The 23,918-nt window shown below is 53.0% G+C and overlaps 7 protein-coding genes across 7 annotated transcripts; 3 read left to right on the top strand and 4 right to left on the bottom strand.

Annotated features, from left to right (window-relative positions):
- Positions 1 to 452: 452 nt before the first annotated feature.
- On the bottom strand, positions 453 to 3,189 carry Z519_02099 (N-acetyl-gamma-glutamyl-phosphate reductase; the record flags this gene model as incomplete). The annotated part of the gene is made up of 2 exons (XM_016759856.1): positions 453 to 508; positions 570 to 3,189. 2 exons carry the CDS (start codon positions 3,187 to 3,189, stop codon positions 453 to 455), a joined length of 2,676 nt encoding a protein of 891 aa, XP_016623377.1.
- A 1,016-nt stretch (positions 3,190 to 4,205) lies between these two features.
- Z519_02098 (uncharacterized protein) lies at positions 4,206 to 5,010 on the bottom strand (the record flags this gene model as incomplete). The annotated part of the gene is made up of 2 exons (XM_016759855.1): positions 4,206 to 4,649; positions 4,915 to 5,010. The coding sequence occupies 2 exons, from the start codon at positions 5,008 to 5,010 to the stop codon at positions 4,206 to 4,208; spliced, it is 540 nt and encodes a 179-aa protein (XP_016623376.1).
- Positions 5,011 to 6,298: 1,288 nt separating this feature from the next.
- On the top strand, positions 6,299 to 6,800 carry Z519_02097 (uncharacterized protein; the record flags this gene model as incomplete). The annotated part of the gene is made up of 3 exons (XM_016759854.1): positions 6,299 to 6,309; positions 6,371 to 6,412; positions 6,530 to 6,800. 3 exons carry the CDS (start codon positions 6,299 to 6,301, stop codon positions 6,798 to 6,800), a joined length of 324 nt encoding a protein of 107 aa, XP_016623375.1.
- A 445-nt stretch (positions 6,801 to 7,245) lies between these two features.
- On the bottom strand, positions 7,246 to 8,682 carry Z519_02096 (uncharacterized protein; the record flags this gene model as incomplete). Its single annotated transcript, XM_016759853.1, has 2 exons — positions 7,246 to 7,821; positions 7,879 to 8,682. 2 exons carry the CDS (start codon positions 8,680 to 8,682, stop codon positions 7,246 to 7,248), a joined length of 1,380 nt encoding a protein of 459 aa, XP_016623374.1.
- A 2,515-nt stretch (positions 8,683 to 11,197) lies between these two features.
- Z519_02095 (uncharacterized protein) lies at positions 11,198 to 11,809 on the bottom strand (the record flags this gene model as incomplete). The annotated part of the gene is made up of 2 exons (XM_016759852.1): positions 11,198 to 11,611; positions 11,798 to 11,809. 2 exons carry the CDS (start codon positions 11,807 to 11,809, stop codon positions 11,198 to 11,200), a joined length of 426 nt encoding a protein of 141 aa, XP_016623373.1.
- Positions 11,810 to 13,484: 1,675 nt separating this feature from the next.
- On the top strand, positions 13,485 to 14,351 carry Z519_02094 (uncharacterized protein; the record flags this gene model as incomplete). The annotated part of the gene is made up of 1 exon (XM_016759851.1): positions 13,485 to 14,351. The coding sequence occupies one exon, from the start codon at positions 13,485 to 13,487 to the stop codon at positions 14,349 to 14,351; it is 867 nt and encodes a 288-aa protein (XP_016623372.1).
- A 5,885-nt stretch (positions 14,352 to 20,236) lies between these two features.
- Z519_02093 (uncharacterized protein) lies at positions 20,237 to 21,583 on the top strand (the record flags this gene model as incomplete). The annotated part of the gene is made up of 2 exons (XM_016759850.1): positions 20,237 to 21,403; positions 21,455 to 21,583. The coding sequence occupies 2 exons, from the start codon at positions 20,237 to 20,239 to the stop codon at positions 21,581 to 21,583; spliced, it is 1,296 nt and encodes a 431-aa protein (XP_016623371.1).
- Between the last annotated feature and the right edge of the window lie 2,335 nt (positions 21,584 to 23,918).

The following is a 23,918-nucleotide window of genomic DNA, read 5'->3' as shown; positions in this document are numbered from 1 at the left end:
GGGCAGGTCCGGCCACGGAAGTCTCCTTTTCTCCTCCTTAACATCCATGCCTCTTCTCTCAACAACGTCTGCTTCCTAGGCAAAGCCGACATCACACCCACATCCTGACTCTGCAATCTTCTCCGTCTTGTAAGGGATCTTCATTGCCGCACCCTTTCACACCCGAAAGAGTACCTCACGGACGCCATCCAACATTGAAAGGGCATAGTGAAAACCCGAAGGAGTGTGCTTCGAGATATGGACAAGCTCGAGCTCCTTTCTTTAGATTGTCTCCCTCCTTTTTCATGTTGTCACGGCGCGAATCTGGAGAGAAAAATGATGCTTATGAACAAGGACGACCGTTGCTCACTGATGAATCTCGTATTATTAGGCCGGAAACTTTTATTCGAACGCTTTTTGGGGTATTGTGTCTTGCCGTCGGCGCCTCCATATACTCTATTCTAGCTCCTTTTCTATTCGAGCGGAATGCCCTCGTATTCCCCATAGCCAAGAGCCAAATTCATGTTTTCTGTACGAGCAAAAGGTCAGTATATACGCAATCTCCACAGATGACCGGATCTGGAACTTACGAAGACACTGCGTTGCCGCCCCCTTCAAGAGGTTGTCAATCGTTGCACAAACCACCACCCTCTTCCCGCTGCTATGCACAGCAAACCCACCAATCTCCACGCCATGCTTTTTGGCGATATTCTTCACGAGTGGAGCCTCCCCAATGATCTTCAACAGTTTCTCACCGGCATAGCGATCTTGATACAGTGTCCGAATATCGCGAGACTTCATTTCTTGTTTCAATGGAATATTGATGGTGTGGTGAATGCCCTGGAACCAGACGGCGACGTGGGGAATGAATGCCACCGGTGTCCCTAGTTGGGAGGAGATCTCACGTTCGTGGATGTGATCTGTTAGACTGTAAGGAACGATGTTGTCCGTGAGGTTGTTGACGTCGTTCTTGGGAGAAGGTTTGGTGCCGGCACCTGAATACCCCGAGACACCGAAAACTGTGGGTTGGCCGCCCAGATACGGTACCAAAGGGGCGATGCCGAGCTGAGCGGCTGTAGCATAGCATCCTGGGTTCGAGATCCTTGTGGCCTTTGCGATCGCGGAACGGTCAACCAGTTCTGGAAGACCATACGTCCAGCTCGGATCGAATCTGTAGTCGGCGCTCAGATCAATGATGACGCTGTTTTTGCCGACCTGATCGATAGCATCAACAAATGGCTTGCACACGCCGTTTGGTAAAGCCATAACCCAACAGTCAACATCTTCGTTCTCTTCCATTTGTCGGACGTCTTCGACAGTCAAATTTTCGTAGATAATTTCGCGCTTGTCATATCCTTCAAGCTTCCTGCCAGCAAGCTCTCGCGATGAGACATGGCGTAGGTCCATGTGCGGATGACGGTTGAGGAGATCGATGAGAGCTTTACCGGTATAGCCTCGAGCCCCAATGAGGGCCACCCTTGAAGGTTTGCTGTTTGAACGGTTCTTGGAACCAAGCGGGGGGTTTGGGTTTGTCGTGGAGTATGTGCGGATAGACAGAGCTGGCTTTGTGACATACCTCGCTTGCCGTGCTGACCGCAAAGGATTCACTGAAGTCGAAAAGGTTCGTTTCTGGGTCACTCCTTGAGGACCAGCATTGGTAAGATTGGACGCCGCTCTAGCGGCACGGTGCAGCTTGGCCTCGAGATTGATATCGCCGAACAGCTGGCGTCCATGCTTTGTGAATTCGACCATAAGGTCTTTAACCTCATCGCTCGTCTCAAGACCGTACCAGAAGAGGACTTCGCCATCTTTGGAGAGACTCCCGTCAGCCTTGTCGAAGAACCAGGTCAAGTTCTCATCATCTTCCTTGACAGTCCACATCAGCTTTGGGAAATCCTTCTTGATGGCAGCGAAGATATTGTCTGCCACGTTCGTAAGCCAGCCGTTCCTGGTAATGGTCAAGGTAGCCAGCTGGGCCAATGCTGTTTCTCCGCCTGGCGGCAAGACAAGAGCAAAGGCCTCCATCGGCTCATCGAAGTAAGCTTTGAAGTCCCGCGTCTGGAGGAACTTGATATAGCGATCCACAATGGCTTTGGCATCAAGCCCGGCACGGTCGCGGATGAGAACTTCCTTGAGCTTCTCGAGGTCTTTGAATTGGTCGATAGATGTGTTAACATGAACTTTGTTGCCACGTCGGATCAGAGTACCGGCGCCCGAGTCCGTGAACAATTCCTTCTGCAGATCAGCCGGGTGAATGATGGCGACGCTCGAGCTGCGCGGCAGATCCATCAGGAGCTCCTTCATCTCCTTAATCTTCAGCCTGGTGCCGTGTCGGACCCACCACTGTTGCATGAGGTGATCATACTCCTCGTCTAAATTGATGGCGGAGATCTTTTCCTTGGTATCACCATTGAACAATCCGCCCTTCTCGGAGAGGTAGACAATCTTCAATGGTTGGAGTGCTCGGGCGAGCTCACCGGCCGCCACATCTGCATTCACGTTCAAGACCTGGCCGTCTGATGTCTCGGCCATGGACGTCAAGATGGGCAGGCATCCTGCCTGGATAGCAGCCTCGATTGGCCTCTTGTCGACACGTCTGATCTTGCCCACGAGGTTGTATTTCTCCTTGTCAAGATAGTCCGCGGTAAAGACCCCAGAAGTGATCGGCCGGGCCCGGACACCTAGACGCTCCAGTTCTTCCACCAGCCGCAGGTTCTCTTCGAGGAATAGCGCTCGTGCGATTCCCAACGTCTTGGGGTCAGTGACCCGGATTCCGTCCTCAAAGTGTGGCTCCACTCCAGAGTCCTCCAGGATCTTGTTCAGTTGGGGCCCGGCGCCATGGACCACGACTGGATAGAGACCGACATGATTGAGGAATGCGAGGGCCGAGGACAAGGTCTGGAGATGCTCGGTCAAGATGGCGCCACCGACCTTGATGACTGCGAACTGCTGGGATGACACAGAGCTGAAGTGTGACAAGTACTGTTGAACCTCTCTCTTGGAGCCAATATTACTGAGCAACTGTACCACTGTAGATCTCGTGGAGGGGTAGGATCCCGAGGGAGAAGAATATGTTCGTGGGGAGGACGTCTGCCGTACAGCGAGGGGGGTGTATGAGGGCCGAGCAAGGCGGAGAGCTCGAGAACGCAGAGACGAGGACGCCCCCCGTCGGGTGACTGCTCGCGCAGTAGCCGCTCCCAATGCCGACATGGTTGTCCTCAATTCATGCGGCAGCTGATACGAGGTCTGGAATACACGTCGGGAGTCGGGTGACGTGGACGGTCTTCACGCAGTGAGTCGGTCGAGGTATGAGGGATGAAGAGGGGAGATTGCGATCCGGGAAAAACAACAGAGAAAAGCCAACTGCAGGTCTATTGAGAGGAACGCCAAAGAACCATATGCCCCGAGATTAGAGCAGGGGAAGAAAAAACTTCAGTAGTCGTGGCCTTGGGTCAAAATTTTCTGCTGTGCCAACTGCTCGATAGCAAAATATTTTGCGGGGTGATGGTTGTTGTGCATGAGGATTGCCAGTGGCAGAACCAACCACAACCCCAACTCTGGAGGTCACCAGCCAGAAGCCGAGTAAGCCAGCGGAAGCCAGCCTCTCTCGTCTCCCGTCTCCGTCTCCGATCGCGGTGGCGTGCCAATGCCAGTGCGAGTGCCACTCTATTGCCTTTGACGAGCTCTTTGGTTGACCCTCGAGGGAAAATTTTTTGGTCTTGAAAATTCTCTTCGCCGCCCTGCCTGCCGAAGGAATCTGCATGATGAACGCATGGCTACACGCTTTCTAGCCTGAAGGGGCTGATCATCACCCGCGAGCCTTCAGTCTTTTATCTCCGCTGTGCTATTCGATAGTAGCGCGCAAGGTTTGAAATTTTACTCGAGCATCCTGTGGGCACGGCGTGGGCGGGATTCCCTGGTTCAACGTCACATGTAGCGAAGAAGAATGCGATGAAAACGCTTTCGGGCTGCAGTAGGGCTCATATAGATAACAGCATTGTCCTTCGGCGCCTTCTTGAATTCCTTTGCGTATTGTGTGAGCATTGATGACCACGGAGAAGCCATGGACCATAGAACGATGCTCGGGTTTGATTACAGAACTGATGGCAGAAATCCATTTTATTGAACGCCCAAGTAACAACGGCGAAAAAGCCCAAGGTGCATTATTGTAACAGGAGTAGCCCCATCCCATCCATCGTCCATCCGTAAGCGCTCTCGAGCACGGTTCAGAAAAGAGCTCGCATGACGCTTTCGCATTTGCTGTTGTTCTCGCTTTCAAGTGTTTCCTCCAACGCTGGGAAGACTGTGCTGTCATAACTGTTCCAAGTAAAAGTGTTCGGGTCTCGTTCAGGACGGGGTTCCGCATTTATCGGGTAGCGACCACTGAAACAAGTCAGCGCTGATGTTATGGTCCGGGAGGGAAATGGGAGCATCATACCAGCTGGGACAATAATGACAATGAGAAGCACAATGATGCCGACGATCAAACACATGCGCATCTTCATGTCCTTCCACCACATCTGTTTCCGGACTCTGTTGGCACCTCTCCGGAAGCCCTGGGCCGAGACGGCGAGGTTGTCGGTCTTATCTTGCAGCGAGTCTAGTCGCTCGCCTCTCTGTGACACCTTGTTGATGTTTTCACGCATGACACCGACAGTATCGTCGATTTGCTGTGAGAAATGATCATGTCAGCTTTCAGGTCGAACGGAGATGGCGACGGGCGGGTCGAAAGGTCATGGAGTGTAACGATTTCAAAGACGCATCTACCGCAATTGGCGATGTTCGACTCTGCATCATGCACTTGGTGTGCCCAGATGGAGTTCGCAATGCAAAATTCAATCTGCGACACTTCAGGCAGCAAGATTGCCCATCGCCAATTCCGACGTCTTCTTCGCATCGTGTACTGTATGGAAGCGATCTTTCACTTTCACGTACCGCTTGCAAAGCAGCTGTTCTCTGGTTGCTAGCTGGCTGTGCGCCGCCTTGTCCGCCAGCTGGTATATAGGGATCATACGGTGCTTCTGAGGCCATTTTGGTAGAGGCGGTCTTGGAAAAGGATGATGCGAAGGTGCGAAGGGAGTTAGTTGGATAATATGGGCGTCGAGATGGAGAGGTTGATGGAGAGGGCGATGGCAGTCGTTTGTCAAAGTGAATGCGAAGATGTCAAGTGGTGGATTGGGATTGAGGATTGTTCGGTGCTGATGGGGGATGAAAGATAGATTGGGACGGAGGTTGGAAGGGCAAAGCTGACGAAGGCTGGGTAAATCTGGTAAATCTGGCGCTTGGACCTGCGACAAAGAAGCGCAGCCACGCACCAAGAAGAGGCAGAGGCCGCCCCCGACGCGGGATTCTGGATTTCTGAGACGAACAGTAGCGCCACCAGCCGCTGATTTGTTTCACAACACGTGATGGCGACTCGCAGACACCAGAGCGTCACCGGGTCACCCAACTGCTCTAAGATTACCGGGTTCTTAGACAGATCACATAAGGAGTCTTAGCATTGAGTGCATACCGAGTACACAGACAACAAACAGTTATTTAATCCTCTACCAACGCCCGATTAAAGACGCAATGCCTCGTCCTGCTGGTCCTGTTCGGAGGCCGCGGCCACCCTCTGGTGCGTCCAGGTTCGGCTGACACATGCTCCTCTCCTGGTCCAAAGAGGCTGTGCTCCAGGCGACCTTGTTACTGTCTACTCTGTGCCCGGTATTCGTTTGCAGCCGGTCACTGCCTCGGTTGTCAGGGTTGCGTACATTAATAGCGCACTCACTCCAACCTCTCTGGCTTCGTCCGACTCCTCCGTTCGCAAGGCACCATCATTATCACCCGAGTTGGCGCAATGACATGTCCTTGTTACGGCCGGCTTTTCAATGCAGCCGAGATTGGTACATATTTACTGGTACGCATTTACTCGGTACATCGAAGCTTTAGGCATCTAGCTGGGATGCGTCCCAAATTCCTGTCGCCCCTAATTGAGAGGGAGTGGTTGGAGGCCATTCGCCAATCAGAGCCTGCCAAGTCCAAGTCCGTTGAGATGTCGTGCATCATTGACCTTGACGTGCATCACGCATCTCCCATTTCGCATCTCGACCCTTTTGCATTCCCTCCATCTGCTCAAAGCTGCACAACGTGCCATCCTCGGTTCTGTGTCTGACTAACGTCCTCTCCTGGTGACGGTCCAATGAACACCTCGCGAGCGGATTGGAACTGAGCCAGGGCCGAAGAGTCCAGAGCTGGCCCTTGAGAAGTCGGTTGTGCGCGGTCGAGAATATAAAAATCGAAGCCCACCATGGGTTCACGGGGATGGATGTATACCAAAATGGCTGGGGCGTAAGGAAGAAAAATTCAACCTTTTGGATGCTGTTGTGCTGATGTCTTTGACCTACTCCAGGTTCGTGCTCTGCTGCGTCGGAGGTCCAGCACTGATGTACTAGTAAGACCTCACACTACTCACTGACCACCTTCCTATCTTCGTGTGTTAGCTTTGCCCGATTGCCCTTCTGCTGAGACCTCCGCATTAATACGCATCTACCTGACATACCTGGCGCAGCACGACACCCACCGAAGGCGAAGTCTTCAAGCGCTTCAATCCCGATCTTCAGAAACGCAACCTCGAACTACGAGAAAAACGCATCAAAGACAATGAGGAATTCGTCTCTAAATTAATCGAGTATTCTAAATCAGATAAACCCATTTGGATTGTTGCTGCCGAGGCCGAGAAGAGAGAGAAGGCCGAAAGGATGAGGAAAGCAGCCGAGCAGGGAATGGAAAGGGGCAGTATTAGGGAGGAGATGAGACGGGCGCAGGCCGAAGGGAAATGACATTCGGACCATTGCATTTCTCGACGAGCTCTGGGAGCGGCCTATCTGTACAAAATCTGCAAACAGCAATACGTTGAATGAAGTGTCTCCAGTCGCCAGCGTTCGCATAAGATTTGCGCAAAGCTGGATGGAGCAATATCGTTCAAACCAAACGCCCCATGCTGATGCTAAGGAGCGCCCACTCTTGGCCTATTTGAGCAAAGTTTTTCTCACAAGGGAATGCCGGCTTCCCAGTCCCGACCGCTTCATCAGCTCGGTTGTTGAAATGCTCCCATATGTCCCAGGCGCCTGATAATTCCTGATAAACACCCAAAGAGATCCTCAGCCGCCCATCTCAGGCGTCGTGACGCCGGGTTTCATGCCAATCGTCATATCATAACAGACATCCTCCCCCGTCTAGCTTCCGAATGCAATGCCCGTCGTGTCGAATACGGGAATCTCAGGTCTAGAGGACCATCCACCATGCGCCCCCCACAATGAAAAAGACCAGCAAAACAGTCAAGATCGCCGCTCCAACTTTATCTGCCGTGGTAACCTTTTCTTTGTTCAGGTCCTCGGGACCAATTGGGCTTGATGTGCCAGCATTGGGGTCTCCCTTGCTTGTTCCTCCAGAGCCCTCAGTGACAGGACCAGCGACTTGGGTGACCAAATTGGATTGGATGACCTCTAGAGCCGACATTTGTTCACCGACCCCAGTACTGCCGTCAAATTGGCCCGCCCACCATTTCAATCCACATGAAGTGCCATTGACGCCTCCTGTGCAGACGGAAGCTGCTGCTGCTGCCGACGTTTCCAAAATGGGTTTCAAGAGTGGGTAAGTGAAGGGTGCTCTGACCATCGTTGCTGCCATCCATCGAGCGAGATAAGCCTTGAACGAGCGTTGATCGACATTGCATGTGTCGGAACCATCAGGGTTGACACCTTCACAGGCAACCTCTTTCAGAATATTGTTCTGCAGAAAGACACTGAGCCTAGCGATGATGCCGTTGATTCTGTCCTCCCAAACTTGACTGCCTCCCGTCTATGTGTCAAAGGTCAGTAATTCCGCCCTTATAAAGTCGGTCGATATCAAACTTACGAAATTGTACATGTTGGCAGCTCCGACGAGAAATGTGCCAGCGTTGTACGTCCACTGGATATGGTCGAGCTGTGTGCAGTTGATAGTATCATCGCTCCCGTCAAAGAAGTTGTATTGCGCGTCCCGCAGACCGATGGCAGTTACCCAATCCCACATCCGCTCCGCCCAGTCGGCATAGGTCTGGTTTCCGGTGTAGACGGCCAAGCGAGCACCCATGTTGAAAAAGCATCCGTTCGAGATGGTGTTTTTGTAATTGTACCCGTTGTTGAAGGCGAAAATCTGCCACTTCAACCCACCTGCGCAAGAGGTGGTGTCCCAACGCGCCGCCTGCGTGTTGAAGACAGCCTGAGCCAGAGCGAGCCACTGTGGCTGGTCTTCGGGAGGATTGGGGAAGACATTCTCTGCAGCAGAGAGCGCGGCCATTCCCCAGAAAGCTTGATCGTCGTTTCCTTCGGTCTTTGTCTGGTTGGGTGGCATGAAATCGTTGTCGGGCCCAACTTGATGGAGCATGGCTTGGGTGGTGATCTCATTGTATGAATCATCTCCCGTGAAGTACCAGTAGTCAATGAGCGCTCCAAACATTGCACCAGCTTCCCACCAGTAATATGGAGCGGGGAGATTGCCCGGGACATCTCCAGGTCGGTAACCAGTGTAATACGAAACCATCTCGTCGGCAACAGTTTTGGCTGCGGCTTTTATCGAGTCGGAGCTTGAAAGGTCAAGTTGGATTGCGAGGGCATTTTGCGTCACTAGGATGGCCGATAATGCCACATGCAGGCAAGGTCTTCTTCGGAAGGGCTTCATTGTGTTGCAACAGAGATTGTGAGAGGGAGGGAAAACCCGCGCCGGCAGTGAGCCAGCTGAGAAGGAGCTGTCTTTCTTCTATTACCAGAGAATCTCCAAGCAGATTATTTGCTCTTGATACTCGGTATACGAGGGTGAATGATGTCGGTCCGTTGGATTGGCTCGGTTGACGTGGGGGCGATCTTGATCCTTGCCGCAGATCCCAGATCCGCAGATGACGAGCGGGCAGGGCGTTAGAGGTGGAGCAGACAGAGCAGAACAGCGAGTGACAAAGTTGATTCCGCGAGCGACAGAGCAGGAGAGAGAGTCTATCGTACAGAATGAGGTTGCTGGTTCGACTAGAGAAAGAACTTGCAGGACCGTGAAGGTGAAGGGTGCACCAAGGGCACAAAGTCACCAAGGTGGTGTGGGTTTTCTTTGATTCCTCCGTCCTGCGTCCGGTTGTTCCTTGTCCTGTCTTTGTCTTGCATGCCGGGAATGCACGTTGCGTGACTCGCAACACCCCAAGACACCCATAAGCCCCAACGCCACGGCCGTGGGCGGCATGTGGCGGAAGCTTGGGCGCCCAAGGAGGTTGTCTAGGCGGCCGGGTGGGTACCCTTGGTATGCAGCTGGGCATCTATGACGCCTGGGCTTGCCAGGTCCCCGAGCTCTGGAATGCAGCTAAACACCTGCCCGCCACCTGTCTTTACCCAAACAGCACAAACACCAACCCAGCCTCTTCTATTATTCATCTTGTTCCTCTATCGAACTGGGCAGAACTCCCTCAAAAGTCGCTCTTTGCAGCCGAAAGCCCGCATCGAATGCCTTTTCCAGCTATGAACCGTTCCGTCGCACCCATCGCTATCGTTATCGGCCTCTACTGCCCAGCCGCCTAGCCTCGTGCCCAGGAAGCCAGATGGCACTTATTGTTACAAAGCTCTTGGTACGAGGTACACGTCACCAATTGTGCTTGCAAAAACACAACCAAGGGGCATTCGGCCTCAATCTGCTCCGATCGAGGTCCTCAAAGTCCCTCTTCTCCCAAAAGCCCACACCTCTCGTGCCTTCTCTGTCTCTCTACCCTCTCGCATTACCGACTCCTGGCGCTTATCCCTTGATCAGAGTCACGGACGCCTTGTCTTAACAAACCCTTGGTTCATGTCTCAATGTAGGGGGTGCGTCACAGTCGCCATAGGCTCACAAAATCCGAGACCGCGGAGCGCCGAGGACGCGCCCCCCAGCCATGTTCCCGCTGCTCTCCGTCTCGCGACTGGCGACGCAGGAAATCCGGACTGCCGTACCTTACATAAAAGACGTCAGGTGCGTCCGAGCCTAGAGCTACTCTCAGCCAGTCCAGATTTTTCATTCCGCTCTGCGTGTGAATGCCAGGCTGAACTCCAAGTTGGCAGTGGATCTCCTTTCTTTGCACAGCCTTCCTTGGTGCCAAGGTCTCACCTCCCACCTCTTGATTTGATATTGTGATGCTGGCTGGGTTGTCTCTGTTTCCCCCGGCTGCAGCCTAGGCTCAGTTTCGCGTGATGCTGTGATTCTGTTCCGATTTTGTGGAACGACTTGCCGCAGATATTGACAGCAGGGACATGACGGCATTTCTATTATGGAGCTTTTCCGCCAGAAGTGTATCTGCAATTTTATCCTACCCGAGGACACAGCGGGAGAAGAGGCTTCAACTTTTGAAGAGCTGCAAGCCCTTTGACCCGAAAGTGTAATCGCGTCTGGGTGGAGATCAGCTCCGCCACTTTCCGTGTCTGAGACTGGCCTTGTTCTGTCAAGGCGTCCGCGGAGGTTATGTGGATCTGGTCCAGGGCGGAATACAGGTTTGAGAGAGAGCCGGTTGAAACAGATGGGCCTGAATCATGGTAGCGGTCAACAGCTCCGCGCAACTCTCCAGACAGGCAAGAACGCCTCCCTCATCCAGAGTGACGACTGCAACCAGTGAAGAGCGATAACCGAGCATACGGACAGACAGCAGAGGGCCTGCCGCTTGAGGAAGTCCGACATCCCTCGTGCGAAAACAATGGCTGGGATGACCGGGCCGCAAGACAGGCACAAGGAGGAATATGGAATTCTTTCCTGGTGTTGGATTCTCATCACAGGTCACTGCTTCAAGGTAAGTATCAAGGCCTATTAGACTGAGCGTTCAGGGTTTAGAAACGGAAAATGTACTCGGAATCTCGATGCAAAATTCATATACTGCCAAGGAACCCGACCATGGAACTTTTAAGAGCTTGAGAAGACAGGCTACTGCTTCGTCCTCGAATCATCAATAGTAATGTCCGTCATACTCGTTCTCTTCTTCTCGTCAGTAATTTTCATCGGCCAGCACCCGATGCAAGCAGACCGTATTCGCCTGTCACTCGGCACCTCTGTGGCTCGAGGGCCTTTCCATCCAGTTCTTGTACCAACACCACCGCCATCACGCGGCCTTTGGTCATTCTCCCGACAGCACCTGTTGTCTGTTCTCTCTTCCCTCGGTGCTGGTGTTCCACCTCGCCATCCCCTCTCCCCACCTTTCTCACTTCTGCTGCGCCTTCAACAACTTCAAGATCTCGCTGTCTTTGTCCCCAATGACGGCTTTGCCGCCACTCCAGTCGACGACGACGGGGCGGGTGAAGAGGGATCCGTCCTGCTTGACCTTCCTCAGCGCGTCGCTCTCGCTCGCGGCCCCCTTGACCAGGTCCCCGGCGCGACCTGAGCCGACGTACTCGAAAATGCTCTTCAGCTGGTCTGGCGTGGGGGGCTGCTCGGTGATCTCGAGCTCGAACGGGTCACGCGTCACCGTCGTGTTCTGGTGCGAGTGGTCCGACGCCTGGTCTTCGGTCGCCGTCTCGGCGGCTTGCGCGGAGGCCTGTTTCAGGATCGTCGCCGCCCGCACGCTCGCGGGCAAGCTCGGTTTGTGGAACAGCGTTATGACATCGAGGGTCTTGGCCTGCTTCCCAGAGACACAGGTTAGCTACCTAGGTAGTTTTCTGCGTGCTTTCCTTTTCTCGAAATACAAAGTATCCGCTCACTGCTCTCATCGAAGGGCAGGGAGAAGGGGAAAACCTGGAGAAGCCGAACCCGGATAGATCGGCTAGGTTCCAAAGCTAGGAAAAGCCCCAAGGTTCAAGCATACCATGCGAAACATGTTGGACACAAAAGCCTTCATAGGCTTAGGCTGCCACATACGATGGGAGTGTGTGACCTTGGCTGTAGAGCTCAAGAACGAGCGAGGGCAAATGGTGGTCGATATGAGATAAATCACAGGGAAAGAGAGGAGCACGGCGGAAGCTCTGTTTCGACGGTTTTCGCAGCTTGTGTCTCTGGTTGCGATGGGATGCAAGGAAACTTCAACGACGATCAATGTTGGGAGCTTGTTGTGTTCAAGGGTCGAAGAGTTCCTAGTTCCTGCGAAAGCAATGGGAGAAGGCGCGAAACAGCGGACCGCTACGTCATCCGCAGCTGCGCAACACGTGATGGTCAACGAGCCTCCCGAGGCGCTCTGCACACCCGGCTCGTCCTTTCCTTTCTGGTTTTCTTTTATCCTGCCTTTTCCTGCTCGAGCCACCAGAATTTCTGTTTTCCGTCCTACAGAGGTCGTCAGGCCACGGATTATGTGGTTCCGAGGCGAGAACTCAGCTCTCCTGCTCGCCCATCCTGTACTTGTAGTCGGCACGCGGCACAAGACATAATGACTACCAGCTTGATCGCCATGAAAATGCAGAGCCCGGGATGTGAATTAAGCAGCCTCCACAGGCAAATATCTCCCCACAGGAATAGAACTAGTCATCGGAAACCATATCCATGGTCTTGACGCAATGTGCTGGGTGGCAAGTACCACAGCTCCGCCCGCTCCACTGGATTCAGGCTTCATTGTTGGTGTTTCGGAAGAGCGACAGGGAAAGGCGATGAGCCATCCAGATGGAAATAAAGAACGTAAAAGACCGAATATGGACGAGCTCTCCACCACCAGCCATTGTTATTGCCGCCGACTCACCTAGTGAGATTCATTTCATTGTTAAGCTGTAAAAGAGCGTCCGGGTTCATGCTTTGCTCGAGCGAGACACGGATGGTGCTTAGTGGTTTATGCATGTCTATGTTGGAGTCAATGACTACCAGGACTCGGAATCGTGGCAATTGCCCAAGTGATGTTGGGAGACTTGGAGCTGTCTGTTACAGGCATATCCTATCCGGCTGTGTCTTGTGATTAGAGAGCAAGCCAAGGGCGAGAAGGCGGTCAGGACGGTATAGGTAAAAAATCCTAAATCTCCTATAGATAAAGCAGAACCATATGATATAACAGCATATCCTAATAATGAAAATATTAATGTTATTATAGGACCAAAAAAAATAAGTACAAGACAAACATGTCGAATAAAATGATTTCCATGATCGCCAGTTGCATGGGACTGAACTGCTTGGCAGCCTGATGTTCCCGTCCCACCCCCAGCTTCATGCGCTAACAACTCTGTTCCTCATATGCGAATGCAACCTTGGGCTTCTGATCAAAATGTCTCTTGCTCATCTTGCCAGGTACAGTGAATTCCGACCACGTGGTCTGGGAAGGGGATGCGGGAACCTTGCATTCCAAGAACGATCCATCCAGTGTCGCACGCGGGGAAAAGAAGTTCCTTCTTTTTCTTTTCTTGTGACTCGTCGCGCTACGTGGCAGCTGGTGATAGTCAAGGTGCTATTGGGTCTCTGTGGTCCCCCAGATAGATGGATATCTCTCTTCTCATGCTGACAGCCTGATTCCGACAAGTTGGAAAAAGAAAACCCTCTCCCCCCAACAAGCATCAACATCTGCCAACTCAAACCTCATCATGGCTGCCGCTGGTGGCAATCAGCTTCGAAAGCGACTAGGTCTGCTTGACCTCCCAGTAGAGGTTCGCCATCAAATCTACGCCCACCTGTTCTGTCACAAACCCTCGCCCATCACGCTGGGCTACCAGGACTTTTTTACAAAGTGGGCAATATGGTCACCGTCGGACGAGAAAGGAATGCCCCACGAGCCGACATTCTACACCGAGCTCTTTCGCGTGAACAAGGCCATCTCCCGCGACACGCTTGAGTTTGCATATGGCGCCAACTCCTTCCGCTTCGACAAGGACATCCAAACCTTTTGCAATCTCGGTTCAATTGCTCTCGCCTCGATCAAGACACTGCGCGTTTACAAGAACGCCTGGCTGAACAGCTCCTATGCGACCATATTCTGGAGGACATTGCACCAGCGCTGTCCAAGCCTCCATCTCCTCATCATTGAAGCCGCATCTCACGTTCTGTTGGCGGCGATTCCCTATCTGAAGGATTTCATGGCCTCCGTTCCTCGAGGCCAGCCGAAACCCAAGTTGGTCCTCGATTTGAATGTCTGGGACCGGCACTTTTCCTTCGACTTTCCAGATCGCGAATATCAAACGGCTTTGCAAGACCTACGCCAGAACCTGCTAGATGATGACTGGAAGGAATTCTTGAATCCCTACATTTACGTGATGCGCATGCCGAGGCACGCCAAGGAAATCCACTTTGTTCTGGACCTTGGCCCGGGTGCGTTTAGAGCTCTAGAAGAAGTTCTCAGACAACCCACTGAGCTTTGCTTCGTCGAGACCAACCCAGGCTTATCAAGCAGTGGTGATCACCTCGCTGGTCGTGGGAAACGCCGCTGCTTTATTTGGAAAGAAACTGGTGAGTAGTTGCGAGGCCCGGCCGACCTATGGAGTCGCGTCTTGTTGTATATCTTCTGGAGCTGAGTCTGCAGCATGGTAGGCGGGAATAATGTGACCTGCCACCGACGTCCAAATCTGATCATGGGATCCGCCATGAGGAAAGGGGCTTGATTTGTGCCTGCGCATGTTCCCATAGGGCGAGCAACCCCATTGACAATCAGTGACGGCCTAGCCGATCCGCGATGGACTTCGAACCTGGGATGACATGGACGCTTTGGTAGTTGACAAGTGGTACGCAATGACGGCCTTACGAGGCGTTGGATGTTGGACTTTAGATAGGAGGGCACTCTCAAGAACAATATTGCTCTGCAAGATAACGATTTATCTTACACAGTGTCGCCCAGCTGAAACACGAGTATCGATAGAATCCAATGCCGCTTTTCATAGAGTCCTTTCTGTAATTGTTCTCGGAGAAAGGTACCTCATCGGTTGAGTCTGCATCTCGCTCTGTTCGGAGGACTCGCAACTGGTAGTGGCCCTACCTCCATCGCCGAGGTCGAAGAATTAGACTGACAAACGACGGAGTCCATAGTCTGGGGTCCTCACTGGTGAAAGCCCAGACCCCATAAGGCTGAGATACGGGCGAAGGGGCGGAGCGAACTGATCGAAGCTGTGGCGCTCGGATGCCAGGATTTCTCGCCTTGTCGGTACTTTTCTTGCGAGTTAAGCCGGGGTCGGGAGAGTGGCTCGAGCCAAAAAGGGGCGCTCGTTCGAAGCCCACCAACCCATCGGCCCTTGAAAGTTGAGGTTAGCCTCAGAAGCCACCGGGAGCATAAGGTTTGTGGCAGAGACGTGACGTGATGATCGGGAGTTTGTTTACATAGGTTCGATGTTTCGATTCTCAACCTCATGCCTTGTAAAGGGGAGAACAAGTCCCGTCTCAGGCGCAGAATCAAGCAGATATTACTGCGCGTCCTTAGCGGCTGCCAGGTGAGACGGAGCTGGTCAGACCTGTACAATTGGAATGGAATTATCAGCTCGACCCATGGTTTTAGAGTCTGCAACCCGTGAATGGCATCACGAGAGATCGAGCCCAAGCTCAGGAAAAGGATCGCAGTAACAAAGCCCAATATGTCAGAACCAGGAGGCGGAAACTTTGGCAGCACCATGTGCAACGTTTGCAGCTTTTGCCGTGAAACGGATTCATTTTCCTCCTTTTCTGTCCGTGACAATGTTGCTGTTCGCGGAGCCGCATGCAGATTCCCGAAACATGTTGTTGAGGGACATTAGTCCTCGAGATCTAGCAGAAAAATGCCGAGATTACACGTCTCTGGTGAGAGAAAGGATGTTCCGCTTCAGCCCTGGACCCCCCAGACCTATCGAGGCAAAAGGGGCTGACGAATGCTTAGGCTCCACTCGCAACCCATAGATTTATTGATTTTCAAGGTCCAAATAACACGCGAAAAGGAAAAGAAACGGCAAACAGTGGGCAATGCGGCTTACGGGACTGTCGAGCCCGTAACTCAAGAAACAGGTGTTGTTTGTACGTAGTAAACGCGGGTCAAACGATCTGCTGGCGGCAAAAGACCGTAAGTCGGTGGAGACAATTTCCGACCTGCTGCTTGATACGAGGTCTAGACTTTTTGGCACAAGTCGAAAAAGACTGAAAATCTGCATTGTCCAAATGGCATGAGATGTGTTCGACTGCGAAACATCAGTAAGGCTGGATTGGGCCGGATACGGATGGAGTATCAGGGAGTTCCTTCGGAAAACGCCATAAGGGTAACCAATAGCGCACTCTCAGCCCAATGAGCCTGCCGGAGCGGAGCAGCCCCAGAAACCCCGGCAAGCGGGTGTCAGCAACGAAGGTCAAAAGACACGATCTGCAGGGGCATCTCTGGGAGAGTTTTGAAACCGGTATAGCGCTTCGCGTAGGGAGCATGACCATTGGCTATCCCCTAGAGTCATGTTCATCGAGTGCCCACAAGGACCCCTTCAGCAAACCCGGGCACTTAGGTTGCCTCGTGACAAGCCAAGCGCTCCGAAATTGCTCCTGATGGTTTGGGGATCAGGTTTGACGTAAAGCGCTTACTGAGCCCACGGCCAAGAGCGAATCGCATGGAGCGCTCGACCACGCGACTGACCAAACAATCCCCAAATTGAAAGTCGAGTATTATCTATTTTTTTTTTTTCGATCAGCGAAGACAGGAAGAAAAGAAGTGAATGGTCGGCGATAGCCTGGCTGATCAGCAGGAAAATCTGTACCGGACAGGGACTGAGGTGGGCGTCAAGGTCTTGCAGCCCAGCTTGGCCACGCAAAACGGCGGACGTGCGCTGGGAAAAGGCGGCATCAAAACTCCATTAGTAGGTTTGAACGGCCCGTTTTGCGTCCTTGCATGAGATGTCACAAAAGCGTGGCAGCCTCAGGGCGCTGAGCAGATCGATCTGTTAAGGGAGAAGAGAGTTGGCTGGCGCCGTCTAGTTTGTGGTGGCTGTTTCCGCAACACGATTATGGCTGGCTGAACTTCCAGGAAGAGTCGAATGGTCTTAATGCGGGTGGAGCGTAGCTGGATTGGATTCTGCATGCATGTGAGGAACAAGAAAACGCCCAATAAGCGTGCTCGACGCAGCGCCCGATCAACCCACGACGCCTTAGGGGAATCGAAAAATGAGGTGGCAGCCACATGGCTCTGGAAATTGCTTGATCCGCTGCTAAAGTTCAGGTCGCTTGAAAGGGAACCACCGAATAGGAGACGGCACCAAAACATTGCGGCGAGAATTAGCCCCAAGCTATATTGCTGCCAAGGAGAAAGGCGGTGGGGTTAAGCTGTCACTGCTGAAGGAAGCTTTAACCCCAAACGTCTGTGCGCATATGTAGGCAGATGGTAGTGACAACTGCTTGCAGACTCTGCCTCAGACCGCGTAGAGACAGAGTCTGATTGTAATCCATTCATTGGACATGCCCCAGGCAGGTCTATTCTGCATATCACCGCCATATATAGATTGTGATTGAGCAGCGCGACCTAGTTGCCGGGGGAGAGGGGCTAAAATGGTGATGTCTCGAAGTGACAGCTTCGACAAAGACTTGTAATGGCGGGGTTGGCCATCAGCCGAAGCAGGACAAAACCTCGGATCAAGAATGACTCTTGACAGACACCCATTTGAATGAAGGCATATCGGGAAAGATCCGGACGTGGTGCTGGGGAATCAGGCATGTGTCGAGGGGGCAGGGCATCTGTGGCTCGTGGTCGCATGGAAAACCCCCTGAATCATCCTTTGATCAACGGCGAGGCCGCGACGGTTGGTACGATGATGGCCTTTGTGGCGAACTCGCAGCGCCAGAGGTTTATTCCTTTTTCCTGTCTTGTAATTCCCTAGTCCCGACAGAGCTAGGTCGATGATGGACTGGGGAGGATAGGAGATCGGTAAAGAGGATAGCTTGGGTTTCTCTCGCCTAGCTAGTGAGCTTGGTGAAAGAACAAGCGTGGGTTCTGGGCACACTAGACACAAGTGCGAGTCGAGGACTGATGCTGGCCACTGGCAAAAGAACCGAAGGTACGGGGTACTGGGTGAGAAGGTTCCCTTGAATGGGGCCTGTCCAGGTCAGTTGAAGTTAGCACGGTCGAGAGAAAGACAAAAAACACACGGACCATGCGGGCCAAATGACCAGGACTAGGATACATGTCGGGAAAGGATTTTCCTTGGAACAGAGGATAAAAATAATGGGGGGGTAAGTGAAGAACCAATTTTGATGCAGGGTGGACACTCGAGATGAACGCCGAACACGAGTCAATATTATAGAGATGTTCAAGGGGGCTCGGAGGATGGAGAGAAGAGAAAGGCCAAATAACCATGATAGGGACTTTTACGGATACCGCAGACAGACAGGACGATGAGTCTGTACCTGCACAGCCACGGCCAGTTGGTACGGGGGACGCAAAGTGATGGTTAGGGTACCGAATAGCGAGTGTTTAGAATTGATTAGGCAGTTGCAACACGTTGGGCACCTAGCGCGACAACTGTGTCCAGGTGCCTGGGAACCGGGATGAGGTACTCGGTAGGGGCAACCTACTTGTACATGGTATGGCAGGCGTGTAATTCTGAGTAACTTTAGTTAAGGATGTTGGTGAGAGGGGGGCATGGCGCGTATGTACTGGAGTATCTACTCGGTACTTACTTCAAAGTTGGTATTACCCCGTAGGTGTAGTCACCGGACAGCTTCCCAACTCCATGTAACCAGTACCACTACTACTCATACACTCGACACCCGGACTGAGGAACCATCCCTTCTCCCTCCTCCCCAAGCGCTTGCTTGCCCGCCGCATTCATCGCACACAAATCCACCCCTCCAACTTCCCACACCTCTACCCTACAAACTGCAAACGACGTACTCCACCACGCACCCAAGCACGCACTCATCACACTCGCGGTGCTAACCTGCTTCCAGCATAGCCCTGCCTCAGGATCCAATTTCTCGCGATCCCGTTTGGGAATCAGACTCTCTCTGCCTGCATCGCTCGGTCCAGACTGCGGTGTGCTTCTTCCTCTGCTCCTCCTCGTCAACACCCAACACCATCGGGAACTGAGACCCCATCCGAACAGAGACCCATGTCAGAGCTATCCCTCCCATCGAGCCATCGACTCCTAAAACACGTTCCCTTCGTTCACACGGCCCTTCACCACCTTCCTCGCTTTCCTCCCCCTGCCTCCCTGTCTCGACTCTTAGCCTCTTCCGTGTCCCGCCCACCATCATCCCTGAAAAAACTCTCTTCTCCTCTGCCTGCATGACCACCGAGCCGACAAGCCAGATGGCCAACTCCACACCTTGTTCACACCAGTCTATCCTGGCAATCAGCAATCAGCTCTCTGCTCGTCCTTGCTCACCTCCCCAGTCTATTCTGTTCAGCGTTAAGTGGCCAGGAAAAAAAGCACCCTTCCCCCCACCCCGTCCAAAGTCTGCAGCCCGCAAAGCAACACCCATCGCGACCATACCCATCACATCCTAGCACCTCCTGTCTCCGCCGTCCATTTTCGACCAACTCTCTTCTTTTTAGGCGACGAAGGCGACAGGCCCGTCCAGCCAGCCGGCCGCCAGCTGCCCGCTAAGAGCGCCATGTGTTGCCCCGACCAAAAGGATCGCGACCTCGAGTACTCTTCAATCTTTGAAATCGTCCCCAAACTGCCCTCTTCATAGCCTGATTTCAAAAAAATCCTCTTCTCATCCTCTTCTTGTCTGCAAGTGAAAAGCCGTACCTACACACTGCCGCCGCCGCCTCCCCTTCTCGGCTCTGAGGTATTGACTGAGGCCGCACTATTTCTTCCCCTGTCTCCGCTTGCAGAATCCAGCAGGAGTATTGTCACTATCGGTCTTGGTTGAGTCCGTGCAGATCTTTGCCCTCGATTATCCGGTGAAAAGAGGCCTATTGACCATAAAAAGCCCCACGACCACTGAGAAAGCCCGCACAAGTCAGCCGCGTTCCCAGCCCGAGAAGCTGATCGTCGCGACGACTCCACCGACAACAACAACACCTGCTGCAAAGGACCGGTCTGCACCGCATATAGGCGCTGTTGGATAGATCACATACACTTTGACTTGTCTTGTTTTCGAAAACCACAAGTTGTACAAGATAGAGCTTCGTCCGATCGTCGCAGTAATCGATGTTACACCGCCATTGATTCATTCAAAAGACAACACTTGGTCAAGAACGGCGGTCCTGATCTGCTCGTACCTCTCTCTCGCTGCCCTCCGTCACCAACATTGCCGAGAAGCATACCGCAAAGAGGCACCATCGATTTGTCGCTAGATCGATCTCTCCTGGCCGGTTGATTCTCATCCATTTTCAGAAGCAGCGGATCCCGCATTGAATACTCCCCCATCAGTCACTCTGGCGTCCGTCGCAGTTCCCCTTCCAATGGGGACATCCCTCGATGGCCTCACCACACCTTCCAGCCTGAGCCAGCGCAGGCAAGCCGCCTTTAGTCTCGAGCTCCCACCTCCCAATACGCTACAGTTCAACCCGGTGGTATCAAGCCAGAAATTCCCTCCCCTTTCGGGGATCAATACATCTCAAGCCGGACCACCACCCATCAATGTGGGCCAGCTTCTGACTCCTCCGTCCAATTCAGCCTCCGACAGCAGCGCTGCCTCGTCTGCTATTCCCACTGGGACCACTCCAAACAGCGCCGCGGCTCCAGTGCTGCCTTACACGCCCACGTTATTTGGAACAGGGAACACGACAACCGGCTACCACACGGGCTTCACACCCCCTTCCTGGCAGAATGGATCTCTCGTCTCCGCCCGATCTATGTTTTCGCCAATGCCGGGTGCTTCATTGAGGAATAGCACCAACTCACCCACGGCTGGAGAAACTACGGCATTGCCACCTCCGCCGTATGATCTTCATCCAGTTCAACCGTACGGCGCCTCTCTGCAGCTCTCTTCTCCTACAAGTGCCACCCACCCAACAGCCCAGCAAAGCATCATAACGCCATTGCCGACCGGTGTGAGACCACCCAGCCAGCAGTCACCTGTGACTCCGGGCGATGGAGTCAGCAGAGCTGCATCGAATCCCGCCTTGTATACAACCATGACAACTGCGGCCCAGCAACATCCTGGCTATCATTACCCATCCGCGACTCCAGTATCACAAAGCCCTCATCCGCATTCCCTTTCCGCTCCTCGAGTCTCACCACCGCTCCATCAAGGACCTCAACCTCAGGTTCCCTTTATGCGCCCTCCCCCACCGTCGTATTCGTTGCCCGCTATGCCTGGTCCGATCATGTCCAACGTCCATAGCCCGAGTGCGCAGATGGCCATGGTAGGCAATATGCAACCTAATATGTTGCCTATGGCTTTTAACAGCGGCTACGCGGCAAACCCTCACACCATGTATGGCCAGCAACGGAGTAATACTCCTCAACAACAACCAGCACATGATCGCCCGTTCAAGTGCGACCAGTGCCCTCAAAGTTTCAACCGCAACCATGATTTGAAGAGACACAAGAGGATCCACCTTGCCGTAAAGCCTTTTCCTTGCAGTCATTGCGACAAGAGCTTCTCGCGCAAGGACGCACTCAAAGTAAGTGGGGACGACTGCTTCGAATTGCGACTAGACTAACTTGCATCGCAGCGACATATCCTTGTCAAAGGATGCGGCACTGGAAAGCCGCCCGAGACGGCGACCAGAGAAGACGGTGTCAAGTCTGAATCTGGGAGTGACGGCGTCAACGAAAGCCCAGCAGCTGCGACCGCGGCTTAATGGCGTCCTACTCTTGGCTCCATTGATCGCATGTTATTCCTTTCATCGAGCGACTGTACAATATCTTAGTGGGAGGCCCTTGTCTTGTGGGTTTCTTTGTATTCGATGTATCTTCGGGTTATGACTTGATGGATCGGCAGAACGCCAGCGACAGGCGGAATGAGACGGATGGAATTGACGGATTCTATTGCTAGGAATGGGCATTTCTGATATACCATTTTGTTCATTATACCCAGCGGACAGGCATGACAGTACAGGGCTATATTGGTAGCTTTCTTTGGGTCGAGCGTGTGATTATGCGACAGATGCAGGCCAAGGACAGAGGGTACTCCAAAATTTGTGACGGAATCTTAGGAGAGTAATGAAAATATTTTGGTGGCTGTCCAAGTCGCGTGTCGTGGTGCGATATTAAAATGCGGCTTTTCGCGCAGAGGTCGTATCATGGCATAGCATTGCAACTTGGAGCCTTTTGCCATTGATGAACCAGTGACGTCTACGCGTCGAGGCGTCTACCAGTGACATGTGTTCAGGATGAAGGTAAGGTCAAGATTCGTGTCTGGGAAGATCCCTGCAGGCCACGCGACTGTGGCTTGATTTCGGCTTGCGAATGGCGCGAGCCTCGCTTGCGGAAGAGGCGCCGACAGCACAGCGCCTTCCGAGTTCACCATCCCCCCTCGCCGCCCCTTTTTCTCAGCCTTCTTGCCCCCCAAGACTGTGGGGAAGTCGAGTCACGTGGCGCACCGAGCCCCACCCCCAAGAACCAAAGCTGGGCAAAACTGGCAAAGCTGGCAAACCAGCAAGCCAGTGAGCCATGTGGCACGGCCACTCACCAAAGTGGATTTTCCCTCTGTCACTCTCACATTGGCCTCGCTCAAGAACGCAGCCACCACTCCTTTTCTAATTTGAAGGCTTCCCCTACATTTCCCTCCACGGCCTTGACACAGAATCAATGCAATGGAACCCTGACCGGAACCACGAACCGCCCAACCATACGGCTAGCACTTGTGGCACCACCATACAGTTGCAGCGCTTTGTGCAATTCTCGGCTCCTCGTCTCGTGTTACGCCAGTGACTGATGAAAGGTTCCACGATCTCGACGGTCAATAGACACGAGGAGTCGGACGACATGCTACACCTCAGGAAGAAAGATGGGTCGCGAGAAGCCGGGCGAGTCCAGAGAAACCTCAATTCAGACACTCATACTCAGCCCTCTCTCTGACATGGGCATGATTATTAATGCCGGCAGTATGCAAGGAGATGTGGCTAAGGCCAGCCAGCATGATGTTACCGAATCGCGAGTTATTTGGACTCGCCATGGATTCCAACGACCACGCCCAAACCAGCCATCCAGTTGCAGCTAAGTGCAAGCTTGTCCTTGTGTCATTTGTTGCCGGACAAAGTTTACCTTGCAGCTAGTCAAGCGAAGAGCTGCTCGAATCAGCTTGTCCTTCGCTTCCTCACATCCGCCGTTACTCTGCCTTGTACGTCAAACTCACGGCAGCTATGCTTCGACAACACAAACTCTGCCCTGGAAACCCACGTTTTGCCCGCAATCGGTTGCATGATAGAACAGACAGACCGACAGTCCGTGTAGTCCCCGATCGATCGGCGCTATCTTGTACCACACTCGAACTCCACTATCGATCTCGCAGATCGATAACTCCGACCTCAGATCGAACCTTGTTTCCAACCCATCTTTTCTCTCGCGTCACGCCATGATGCTTGCTCTGCTGCCTTTTGTCCTGCTTCAGCCACAAATCGGCCCTTCCACCAATCCATCCTTGCCCGTATGTTTTGACACAATGCCAACGCCCTGCGGGCCTTATCCATCCTTCCATTAATCCTCGAGTTTCTCCAGGGTTCAGGCCCGGCTCTCAGTTGTCGTTCATCCTAGCTGCGCTTTGTCAAGCCCCCCATGGATTCCACGCTATATTGTCCTTGACCTCATCTTTGTCGGGCAGAATTAGTCTCATAAGGCATATTGATCCTTCCCCATTGGTGTATCGCCACTCTAACCATGTCGAATGTACCGATCTAGATCCTCTCTGGTTGCACTATACCCTGGTCGATCATATCCACCACTTGGAATCAGGACTTGACTGCTGTGTGTCGTGAGCTGATTAGCTAGGATCGGTGATTCACTACCGGGGGTTACTTCTGTCAGTCTCTTTGTTTTTGTTCGTGAGCTCTTTGATTCGCCCTTCCGCGGACTCTGACCCCAAAGTTTCCGTACCCAGGCGGCCCTGTTTCTCCCTCAGACACTTCCATAAATCAACAGCTCAGCCCGCAGAAAACCCCTTTCGACGGCAAAGCTTCTACGATCTCCGTCCGCACA

Source organism: Cladophialophora bantiana (assembly GCF_000835475.1).
Source record: "Cladophialophora bantiana CBS 173.52 unplaced genomic scaffold supercont1.3, whole genome shotgun sequence".
Classification (NCBI taxonomy): domain Eukaryota; kingdom Fungi; phylum Ascomycota; class Eurotiomycetes; order Chaetothyriales; family Herpotrichiellaceae; genus Cladophialophora; species Cladophialophora bantiana.
Note: the sequence above shows the minus strand (reverse complement) of the source record. Positions and strands in the feature narration are given on the sequence as shown.